General features: G+C 36.9%; 1 protein-coding gene across 1 annotated transcript in view; it reads left to right on the top strand.

Moving 5' to 3' along the window:
• Positions 1-12,731, top strand: part of LOC136807263 (outer dynein arm-docking complex subunit 2-like) — a 53,931-nt gene that overhangs the window by 23,284 nt on the left and 17,916 nt on the right. The window contains exons 5-6 of the mRNA XM_067063864.1: positions 8,938-9,147; positions 10,176-10,397. Of these exons, the coding sequence (XP_066919965.1) occupies positions 8,938-9,147; positions 10,176-10,397 (432 nt within the window). The remainder of the gene's footprint in view (positions 1-8,937; positions 9,148-10,175; positions 10,398-12,731) is intronic.

Below are 12,731 nucleotides of genomic sequence, written 5' to 3'. Positions count from 1 at the left end.
TCACTCTAAATCAGGTGATTTTTTGTGGCTTAAATTGTCATGTGGCTTACGTCAGTCACAATTTTTGGAGAACAATTGTGGCTTACCAGGTATGTGTAAAAAAAACAGTGGAACGATAGAGAATTAAAATTTTTATTAATGGGTGATGGATCGTGGTTAAAACTCGACGTGAAAACATGTGGTTGACATTTCCAAGTAGTCAACTGTAAATGGTTGTAAGCCCCAAACCATCACCTAACAGAACTTTTCAAACTACTACAAGCCTAGGTTAAGCTTTGAACTTGAAGTGTGTAAATTTTCAGCTGTCAAAACAAATGTCAGCCACATTTATCACCTGAAGTGTAAAATAATTGAAATATTGTCAATTTTCGAATGTCACACTATTTTTGACCATGATCCACACCCATTTACTGTCCCGCTTTGCACCAAAAAATACAATTATGCCACACCCATTCACTGTCCTGCTTCGTACCCCTATTGGAATTATGCCACACCCATCCACTGTCATGCTTTGCACCCAAATTGGAATTATGCCACACCCATCCACTGTCCCGCTTCGTACCCAAATTAGAATTATGCCACACCCATTCACTGTCCCGCTTGGCACCCAAATTAGAATTATGCCACACCCATTCACACTGTTCGCTTTGTACCAAAACTAGAATTATGCCACACCCATCCACTGTCCTGCTTCGTACCCAATTTGAAATTATACCACACTCATCCACTGTCATACTTTGCACCCAAATTCAAATTATGCCACACCCATCCACTGTCCCGCTTCGTGCCCAAATTAGAATTATGCCACACCCATCCACTGTCCCGCTTCGTACCCAAATTAGAATTATGCCACACCCATTCACTGTCCCGCTTTGCACCAAAACTACAATTATGCCACACCCATCCACTGTCCCGCTTGGTACCCACAAATTAGAATTATGCCACACCCATTCACTGTTCGCTTTGTACCAAAACTAGAATTATGCCACACCCATCCACTGTCATGCTTTGCACCCAAATTACAATTATGCCACACCCATTTACTGGCGCGCTTTGCACCAAAACTACAATTATGCCACACCCATTCACTGTCCTGCTTCGTACCCCTATTGGAATTATGCCACATCCATCCACTGTCATGCTTTGCACCCAAATTGGAATTATGCCACACCCATCCACTGTCCCGCTTGGCACCCAAATTAGAATTATGCCACACCCATTCACTGTTCGCTTTGTACCAAAACTACAATTATGCCACACCCATCCACTGTCATGCTTGGCACCCAAATTGGAATTATGCCTGACCCATCCACTGTCCTGCTTCGTACCCAATTTGAAATTATACCACACTCATCCACTGTCATACTTTGCACCCAAATTCAAATTATGCCACACCCATCCACTGTCCCGCTTGGCACCCAAATTAGAATTATGCCACACCCATTCACTGTTCGCTTTGTACCAAAACTAGAATTATGCCACACCCATACACTGTCATGCTTGACACCCAAATTACAATTATGCCACACCCATTTACTGGCCCGCTTTGCACCAAAACTACAATTATACCACACCCATTCACTGTCCTGCTTCGTACCCCTATTGGAATTATGCCACATCCATCCACTGTCATGATTTGCACCCAAATTAGGATTATGCCACACCCATCCACTGTCCCGCTTCGTACCCAAATTAGAATTATGCCACACCCATTCACTGTCCCGCTTGGCACCCAAATTAGAATTATGCCACACCCATTCACACTGTTCGCTTTGTACCAAAACTAGAATTATGCCACACCCATCCACTGTCCTGCTTCGTACCCAATTTGAAATTATACCACACTGCACCCAAATTGGAATTATGCCACACCCATCCACTGTCCTGCTTCGTGCCCAAATTAGAATTATGCCACACCCATCCACTGTCCCGCTTCGTACCCAAATTAGAATTATGCCACACCCATTCACTGTCCCGCTTTGCACCAAAACTACAATTATGCCACACCCATCCACTGTACCGCTTGGCACCCAAATTGGAATTATGCCTGACCCATCCACTGTCCTGCTTTGTACCAAAACTATAATTATGCCACACCCATCCACTGGCATGCTTCGTATCCAAATTGGAATTTTGCCAAACCCATCCACTGTCTCGCTTGGCACCCAAATTAGAATTATGCCACACCCATTCACTGTCCCGCTTTGCACCCAAATTAGAATTATGCCACACCCATTCACTGTCCCGCTTGGTACCCAAATTGGAATTTTGCCACACCCATCCACTGGCACTGGCATGCTTCGTACCCAAATTGAAATATACCACACCCATCCACTGTCCCGTTTTGCACCCAAATTGGAATTATTAGGGGATAAAATTTGGCATTTTCGTTTTTAATGTACCACATAATGTACCGCTTGCCACGAAATGGCCAACGAAAAATCTCGTGAAATCAGTGAGGTCTTAATGCGGGAAGTGGAATCTTATGAAAAATGACGCTACGAGTTGTCAATCCAACTTTTCTAATCCGTTGGACTAATTTTGCTGCCGGGGGGGGGGGGGGTCAGTCAGGCAAATTGACCGACGAGTATGTGCGGCGGTCAAGGGTATTTTGTAAGCTTTTTTTAGTAAGGAAAAGTGAAGGCTCAAGAGCCAGTTTTTTTAAGAGCGTGGCAGGTCCAATAGTTTGAAACTTACATTTTTTTCATTTTTGCGAAGCGAATTTATGAGCGAAGCAGTTTTGCTATATTGTGCACGTACCTTTAACTTCTTTCCCAAGGGAAAATTTGCTATAAAATTTGCTATATAAATCACATCTTCAAACCGATGATTTTATCAAAATGACCTTGAATGGTTTGACTTGAAGCCACTAAAACTTTCTCGGTTTGGTAGCTAGGACTGCGAAAAATGCCGTTTTAAAATGGTGCACCCTAACAGTGAACAGCAACAAAATTACTGGAAGCCGAAACACGGACTTAGAATCTGAAATTGATCAAATTGCCGTGCGGGCGGCACGCATCTAAGCAATCTAAGCAGTGGCTTTTCGGTTTTAAATATTTATTTTTCTGTTAAATGGAAAAAAATTAGTTTGAACGTTGACAGAAAGGATCTTCATCATCTCTTGACTTTTAACAGCAAGTATCAAGTATCAAATAAGATTAATGATAGGTTTTTGCAAGTCGTGCGGGCGGACAGGATAAGTGCTCTTTTAGTGAACGAAACTTACCTTGCAAAACCAAGTGGATATTCTATGATAAAGAAGTACGGAGGTAATCAAATTTATCGAATTTGTCAAGAAATAAATCAAAACTGCCCAAGAACCAACAAGCCATCTTTGTACATTTTTGTTTTTGTTTTATTTTTATGTTTTGATGATTTCGACAGACGATTCGTGATTCGAATAAAAATGTTAGATCGTTCGACTAATATCGTTCGATTTTTTTTTATTAAGGCACCATTTACACTCGAATAACTAGAAGGGAAAAAAGAGCGATGCGCGGCGGGCGGCGGCAGGTGTTGTGCCGCCGTGGATTATGTGGTGTGTTTGGGGCATTAAGGTTCTTGCGACCCTGTCTCTTTAGCGGCTTTATTAGAGGGATTTTTAGAGTGTCTCTTATTTTGTTAGCAACTTGCGAATTGAGGTGGAGTCTGGATCGCTTTGCAACCCTTATACAATACGGCTAGCTGGATATGTTTTTAAGTACAATAAACTGAGTAAAATCCCAAAATATTTTGGTCTGAAAATCCATAATGGCGAATTTATGCCAATTTGAAGTTTTTGACATTTTAGGGCATTGCACTTAAAAAGCTTTTTGATATAGAACCATTCTCTCTCAAATGAAAATGAGGAATTGGATTTTGGTGATTCTAAAACTATGACCGGTAAACTATACAATTTTCAAAAAAAAATCTAAATTTTCAAAATGGTAGCTGGAGTTATGACGTCACAAAAACACTAAAAGTTTGATTTTAGGGGTATTTTAGAGCCATCTGACCTGTCCCAGGGGAGTTTGTTACTGCTCATAATAATAATTTCTGGTAGTTCAGTCCCTGGTCTATACATTTAAAATAATTGCAATAAAAAATTCCGGCCCTACTGGCCACTAGAGGCCCGAAAAGCCAATCAAGTCTCAAAAAAAGTACCAACTTTAGACCAATTTTCCTAGAAATCCCAACATTGTCTGACCTCCAACTCTTCTGTTCCTGAAAGACAACCGCCTGGTCTCTTAGGATCAAAAGAGAAACCTATGTGACCTCCTACCATTATACTTTTATCTTGATTTAAAAACTTTCTTAACATCGCTCAAAAAATGACTAAAATTTGGGATATTTTGGCCCATTGGCAAACTTCAAAGGGGTCTAGGTCACTGAATTTGTTATGATATAAGGGCTATGAGGAATCTTTTTTATGAAAACAATGAAACTAGGTGAAAAAAGTTGTCAAATGTGCTTTCTTGGGCCGAAAAAGCTTCTTTTTTTAATTTTTGGACTAGAGCTGAGATTTTTCTATTGCATCCAGTAATTGGCAGTTAGAAAGTAAATTTTATCTGAAAATCACGATTCCTTATCACATTCCAGAAAGGTTTCTGGGAATATGAAATATGATACTCTTTGAAAGCTTATAGGGGCTGAAATTTCACTCAAAGAAGCCGTCTTTTTGCCCTTAAATACTTCGAGATAAGTCCAAAAGTACAAAATATTCCTAAACCTTTCCTTTTCTTTGAATAATTTGAACTTTGAGCTCATTTAACTGCATTTAATAGCAAACAGGTTGATAGCAAAATTGTTTTATGGGGTTGGTAAAGTTCGCCTTTGAAGATTTGAGAGTTTAGAAGCACATTTTGACAGACTTGATTCTTAAATGGTAGTCCAGGAGGTAAAGACCTTGATGAAAGTTTGTACTATCCCCCATGAAACTTCCCAAAAACCAAGATTTCATTGTCTTAGGGGGCTCATTTTCTGTTCAATCTTGAGCAAAAAAAATTGTTGTTTTGAGCAGCATTGTCGAGATTTTTAGGATTTTAGAGTTAAGACGGACTTTGAGCTAGCCCTAATCCTTAAAAGAAAGGAAAAGGTTCAAACTTCTGATAAATTCTTGCACTATCTATTGGATGCTTTCACAACAAAATCAAGAATCAAGTATCAATGGGTACTCATTTTGGGCAAAAATTTCAGCCAAACATGTACTTTTAAGTCAATTTTACAAAATTAAGGGAGTAAGGGGAGTTAGGAGCCGCCTTTGAGTGAAATTTCAGCCTCTATAAGCTTTCAAAGAGTACCATATTTGATTTTCCTAAAAACCTTTCTGGAATGTGATGACGAATCATGATTTTTAGATAAAATTAACTTTCTAACTGCCAATTACTGCCTGCAATAGAATGACCTCAGCTCTAGTCAAAAAATTTTTTGGCCACCTAGTTTCACTGTTCTTACATAAAAGATTCATCATAGCCCTTATATTATAACAAATTCAGTGACCTAGACCCCTTTGAAGTTTGCCATGGGTCAAAATATCCTAACTTTTAGTCATTTTTCGAGCGATGTTAAGAAAATTTTTAAATCAAGATAAAAGTATAATGGTAGGAGGTCACCTCTTTTGATCCTAAGAGACCAGGCGGTTGTCTTTCAGGAACAGAAGAGTTGGAAATTTTGATTTTTTTTTGAAAATTGTATAGTTTACCGGCCATAGTTTCAGAATCATCAAAATCCAATTCCTCATTTTGATTTGAGAGAGCATGGTTCTATATCAAAAAACTTTTTAAGTGCAATGCCCAAAAATGTAAAAAACTTCAAATTGGCATAAATTCGCCATTGTGGATTTTCAGACCAAAATATTTTGGGATTTTACTCATTTCATTGTACTTACGCAGGCTTGGACGTAAATGCTACCGGGCCACTTAATCGCGCCATCAAAAAGGTTTAAGTGGACCCAGGGCTGGTTAAAAGCTAACTTTAGACAACTTTTTTTCATCAAAAGACAGGGCGTTTAAAAACATAAAAGAAGTAGCGGATGTTTAGTCTATAGAAAAAGTTTCAGACAAAGTTATTCTTACTTTTACCATATACCAAAAAAAAGGTGAGATTTTCAAGTTAGAAAAATAATCTTTCCGAAATTGTGCTCAATTTTCAACAGCAATTTGTCATACGAAAAAACAACAAGCTAATAGCACAAACATATCAAACCATATCTTGACAAAAATTACTCATCGTCCTCTTTTTTTTCTCACAGATTAAGTAAATAATTATAGAAAAAGGCATTCGGTCAGCAAAATAAATTTAAACTCCTTAGAAATAACAATGAACTTTAATAAAAAGTTTAAAAGCCCATTTTAAGTAGTTTCTAGTTTTGCTTTATCCTAATTATCTTAATTAGTTTTTTCGTCTCAAAAGCAAACGCAGCTTTAAAAATGCTTTCAATACTAGATGTAATATAATTTAGAATATAATATATTCATAATGTGTACACTATCAGTAGTGTAGTGACTGACAATTATCTTCACATGAAAATACCTACCAGCCTTTGGCGGCGCGATCAGCTTTTGTGGGAACTGGAAACGAAAGAACAAGTTAAATTCTTTTCGACGACGGTTTCGAAAACAATAGATACCATTGCATTGAAGTGATAAAGGAACATCAGTTTAGTAGAGCTTTTCAAATGCTAAAAATAGTTTGCACTCTTCCGCAGAGGTCCAGGGAAATGCCTCTCATGTGACATTGGTGGGAAATTTGATTGTTTTTTTTTAAGTAAGCCTATAAATACTGTGACCCGAGAACAAATCTTCCTTGTATATTCATTTCCAGGCCCCTCGAAAGTCGACCGAGTTGACAGTGCTCCATGAGTAGTCTCGAGATACTGACACCATGAACATATAAACGACTGGACATCCATCTCCTTTGTCTTTTTTTAGAAAGGGCTCCTAGCTTCGTTGCCGCCTCGTTAAAAGCATAAAATGAAACAATAGATTTTGATGATATACCACTTGGGAATACCTTGCTAACAACGTCAAAACGTCTCTGTTGTTCTACTCTTCTCAAGTCTTTTATCTATATCATAGCAAAGATAACAGAGGCAAAATCATCGTCAGCTTGTCAAAACTCCGACTAATATTTCTAAATTTTGACTTAAAAGTGTCTAATAATTTTAGAAAGTGTCACATTCTAATTTAGATATTCTTATGACACAGGCTCTCAACTTTGGCAAGCTATTTTTTTCAAGTCATAAAAAAAATTATTGGAGAGATAAAAGGGATTCAAAAGTATACACGCAGTTGAAATTTTGCATTTCAGAGTTGAAAATGTTGATAAAATATATTGCAAATTTGTTAAAAAATTCGAAAATGTTTTTTTTGTGCATTAGGATCAATGTTCAAGCTCTATCAATCCTTTTACTTAAATAATTCAAAGAAATAAAATTATTACGGAATATTGTCGGATTTTTCATACCAATTTTGAAAAACAGGCGGCAACGAAGCTCGCTTCAAAGAGACAATAAAAGATAGATGTCCAGTCGTTTATATGTTCATGCTGACACACAGTTTTGAACTCAATTGGGTGTAAACAACTAGAGAATAAGGCAGCGCACTCTCACCTCATCTAGGGTGTATTGCGGAATCAATGCCTAGCACAGTCACCGTCAGGCTTCTTGAGTTTCTGTCAACCTAACATAGCATGGGTTGACCCGGGTGAAGATACGTTTACTTGGCAAATGAATCAAAGCGCCGAGGTGGAATCTAACCACCCTGACATCCCCGATCGGTAGCATTATCTTCAGGACTGATCTTTAGTATGACCCGGTCAGGGTTTGAATCTACGAACTTGACCATCACCGAATGGCCTACCTTTACACTACGCCTGCTATCATTTAACTTTAAAAAAATAGCCCATCTTAAAATTGGCCAATTTGAAACAAGCTCAGGAATGTACGAGTTTCTAGTTCGTCTACTGACTGTTTTTTTTTTTTTTTTTTTTTCGTTTCTTTGTTGACCGATTGGACTTGCTCTTTCTCTGTTTAAAGTTTTGTCAATCACGTTCCCTTTATAACCTAACTTCAAATTCTTTTTCGGCGATCTGTCAACGTAAATTTCAGTTTGTTAGCGTATCCTTAAGTATTGCTAAATTGGTTTTCATTGTCGACGTCTGACAAATGCCAAGCCAAATCAGTGTAAAAAAGTAGTGAAAATTATGATTATATCGCAGTCAGGTTCAGGATCGGTTTGGGGTCAGATAAAAGTTAGTGTTATGGCTAGAGTTTAAAGATACCTCCTTCTATATACAGTGGAGTCTCTATAACTCGAACACGTACGGGGAACATATAATTTCAAGTTATGAAGATCAGTTCTTAAGGCATTGTTAACTGAAGGGACCATAAATCTTGTTCTTTTAAAGAAGACATTTGAGTTAAAGAGGTTCTGCTGTTTTTCCTACTGTTGCTCCCAGTTTTGAACCACAAGTGACTGTGGCTCAAAGATGCTGGTTGACCAAAGTGCAGTACACAGTGCTAGAACGAAATACATAAACCTGCTCTGCCATCCAAAATCTTTTGAGTGAATTAAGATGGACAGAAATTCTGATTTCTTCAAATTTCTATAAGCTCATTCTGTGAGATAAAATTTTTTTCTAGTCTGTGAATTTTTATAATCTGCCGGGCCTTCGTAGTCAAGAGGTAACGCTTGTGGTTTCTGAACCAAAAGTCTTTGAATTATTTGCGGGTTAGAATCCTACTAGAAATTTCAAGGTTGAACTCTATCACAAATTCCAACTAAGAAACTTCCACAGTGTTCAGAAACTCCATATGAAGGACTAGAAAATACACGTTAACTAAACTACTCTTTACGAAGAAGTCAGGACGGTAACAAGGACCATCAACTGAGTCTATCATTTCATATCATTTAACACTTTTCATCATATTGATAGTTTTCATTTCGAATCTCATTCTAGATTGGTTCACTAAAGATTCTTAAAGATATTTCAACCAATCTACAAATTCGTAAAACCATTGTCGATCTTGGTGGTCTTCAAACGATGGTCAAAATATTGAATTCTTCCAATAAAGAATTGAAATGTCTTGCAGCTGAAACTATTTCACATGTTGCACGCTTTCGTAGAGCAAGACGAACTGTTCGCCAATATGGTGGAATTCAACAGTTGGTGAGTATTTTATTTTTGTGTCCGGGTAGCTCAGTTGGTAGAGTATTCGCCTAACAATTCAAGGGTTGTGGGTTCGATCCCCGGTCAACACCAACTCAGCGAATGAGTAGCTTAGATTAGGTAATCTACTGGTAACAGCATTCGATCTCACAGGTCTAGCGCGGGGTAGATGGGGTAGACTTCCTCATTCCCGCTCCACCGACAGTCACCAGATGATTATAACTACCTAGGTATTTTTAAAGGACTAACATATCTCCTAGCATTTGCTTACTCAGCATTTTTCAACAAAAAAACGAACAACTCCCGCGCCTCGCAAGCACCAATTTAAGAACTTCTTTTGTTCATTCTGCTTTGTCAGCATAGAGGTGCGCCTCCTTTATATATTATAAAAAGCAAAATCTTTAAGTTTATTTTTTGCTTATCTTGTCTTACGAAATTGAATTTCCATGATTTTGTATTAAAGCATAAATACACAAAGCTGTGTGACTAAGCTTCAAAGACACCGCATTGTTAAACAAGATTTTTTCACTAAGTACTTGCGTTTAATATTAAACAACTGCGTCTAACATTAGACGCGTGCGACTAATGTGTGTAATCACTATTAGTGTGGCTTTTTGATGCTTTGTGGTTTTGGTTTTCAGTTTTAAACGCGTGTGCGACTAATGTTAAACGCCACTTTTTTTAAACAATTGAGTACCAAGCTTTATGGGCGCCATCTAGTCTATCAAAAAGCAATAAGAAGCCCCGGGCTATACTACATGTAGCCTATACTAGATGTGGCGACTTTTTTTCTACGTAGCACAGTAATGTCAAAAAATGCCGGTCTTTGGTGCCGCACTCGCCACACTGCATTTTACTGGTGATTATTCTACTTTTATTAAAACTGAAAACTGCAGCCCTTGGGTATGACCGCGTGATTTGTACCTTCCAAGCCAACTAATTTTGGCGGGCGGTTAAGTATCTTGAAACGTTTTAATTATTGTTTTAAATTAATAATTTTATCAACTTTTTTTCAAAAATGATTTTAGGTTTGTCTACTGAATTGTGGTGATGTACTCAAAGCTCCTGATTTTTTAATCGACGTTGCGCGTGCAGGTGCATTAGCTTTATGGAGCTGCAGCAAAAGCACCAAAAACAAGATTGCCATCAAAAATGCTGGTGGTATACCGTTACTTGCCAAGCTATTGAAGTCAAATAATGAAAATATGTTGATCCCAGTGGTAGGAACACTTCAAGAATGTGCACAAGAGGTATTTATCTTTGTTTTTTATTTAAATCTATTTTGGTACAGAAGCTTCTATATCCTTGTGCCGACAAGCTTGTTCAATATTGATATCTTTGGTTGCCATGGTAACCATTGACCTATTTTTCCATGGCAACGGCATTAGTGAGGTTAAGTAATTCGGTATAATCACGACGACGGACGAAAATCTAACAGGCTAGTGAGTTTCAACCAATCAATTTTCGTATTTTCACTAAACTGTTACATTTTTCGTCCGTCGTCGCGATTATACTGGTATACTTAACCTCACTATTATGTAAATTTTTAACCAAGGTTAATCAAGCCTGTGCACAAGAGAATCCATTATGTCCTTGCACCTCAAAATCTAGCAAATTGCGATAAAATGTTAAAAATAATTCACTGCAGAGATAAATCGGTCATTTAGTGATGATTTTCCGTGTTTGTTTTCCTTCAAAAAGAGACTGGATCTAGTGATATATATTTACCAATTTTGATTTTAAACCTAAAAAATACTGCTGTTTTGCCCTAGAAATAAAAGACAGGATGAGAAATAAAAATAGCCGAGCCCTACCAGATATTTACTATTACAGTATTACTGTAACAATTTGGCTCTTATTAAAAAACGAAAATTGAACCTACCTGATTGATACCGTCCTATTTCGTTCGTTCGTCCGTTCGCTCGCTCGCTTTTCCTTATAATAAAAATGGTTTTCATCGAAAAAGCTATTTTGGCCAATAAGTACGAGCTAATCGCACAATTTTTTCACTACTTTTTCCCCGTCAGGAAAGTAAATTACACTGAAAGTTTCACATTTTTGGACCTACCCCGGTGGAGGTCCTATAAATTAACCTTTGTCCGTTCGTCCGTTCGTTCGTTAGTTATTAGCTTTCCTCATGATTGGCTCGTTAGTTTTTTCTGATTTTTTGCACAAAGATGCATAACTATAAACCCTCAAATGTGACGGAGCCCGATTTTCAAAAAAAAAAAATTGGGGGGCAAATTTGGGCCAAAAAACGGCTAAAAAACGGGTTTTTTGGACTTTGTGAAAAATTAGGTCGTTAATTTTTTCTGATTTTTTGCATGAAAGTAGGGTACCATCGTAGGTAAAAATTGGCTTAAGCAGATTTATGCAAAAAAATTTTGTTGGCTCAAAAAACGCATGTTTATCTATGAGAATCACTATTGATAAGCATACATCAATGTTCTTAGTCAAATAACTCAATTTTTTTATGAGATAGATGTTTTTTTTGCTCAGGAGGGCTTACTTTTAAAGAGTATGTGTGTTTCGACATGAAATTTTGGTTGCTTGGCGTGTTTTTATAGAAAAACTGGCCAAATTCGATATTTTTTATAAGCACATTATCAATTACTTAGGTATTAGCTTTTCTCGAGATTGGCTCTTTCATTCTTTACGATTTTTTGCACAAAGATGCATAACTATAAACCCTCGAATGTGACTGAGCCCGATTTTTGGGCAAATTTGGGCCAAAAAACGGCTAAAAAATGTGTTTTTTGGACTTTGTGAAAAATTGGATCATTAGTTTTCTGATTTTTTGCATGAAAGTAGGGTACCATCATAGGTAAAAGATGGTTCAAACAGATTTTTGCAAAAATATTTTGTTGGCTCAAAAAACGCATGTTTATCACTATTAATAAGCATACATCAATGTTCTTGAAAATACTGAATTTTTTGATGAGATATGTTTTTTTGCTCTCGAACTCTTGAATATGAAAGAATATTTGAAGAGCATGAAATTTTGGTTTCCAAACGTGTTTTTTTATAAGAAACAAACATCTAATTTTAATAGATTGTCACTATTTGTGTTCTGAATGATTGTTTAATGGTCACGCTTATGTAGATATCAATTATATATGTGTTAAATGCATAACCAGGTAGGTCCATAAAAGTATCACTTGTTATCTTCTCTTTATGTTTTCCTTCTATTGTTTGAGTTAAAGATTTTCTTTCTCACAAAATGAATTTCGAATGCAATTAAAACTTTCGATGATTCGTTGACTAAGCGTACTTTTATAAGAACAAAAGGCTCAATTTTGACAGAAACCTAAGAACAAATTAAGAACAATCCCAGCCTTGGATTTTAAACAAAGATGAGAAAATACTGGTTTTAAAGACCTTCTCAACTCGATTGAGTATATCAGGAACATTTAAAGCCTGGAAAATAAGAACGGTGTATATTTTTTACAAATTGTTGATTAGTTAATTAATGTTCTTGTAAAATTATATGAGAATTTTCTCCTCTGTCTATGCGCTTTGACAATATTTGTCAATCAGCATCACATTTATTAATAAGTTTTTTATCAGTTAATCATTTGAATTAG

Source organism: Clytia hemisphaerica, unplaced genomic scaffold (assembly GCF_902728285.1).
Source record: "Clytia hemisphaerica strain Z4C2 unplaced genomic scaffold, Clytia hemisphaerica genome assembly, whole genome shotgun sequence".
NCBI classification, from domain to species: Eukaryota; Metazoa; Cnidaria; class Hydrozoa; order Leptothecata; family Clytiidae; genus Clytia; species Clytia hemisphaerica.
This window is presented reverse-complemented; position numbering and strand designations above follow the sequence as displayed.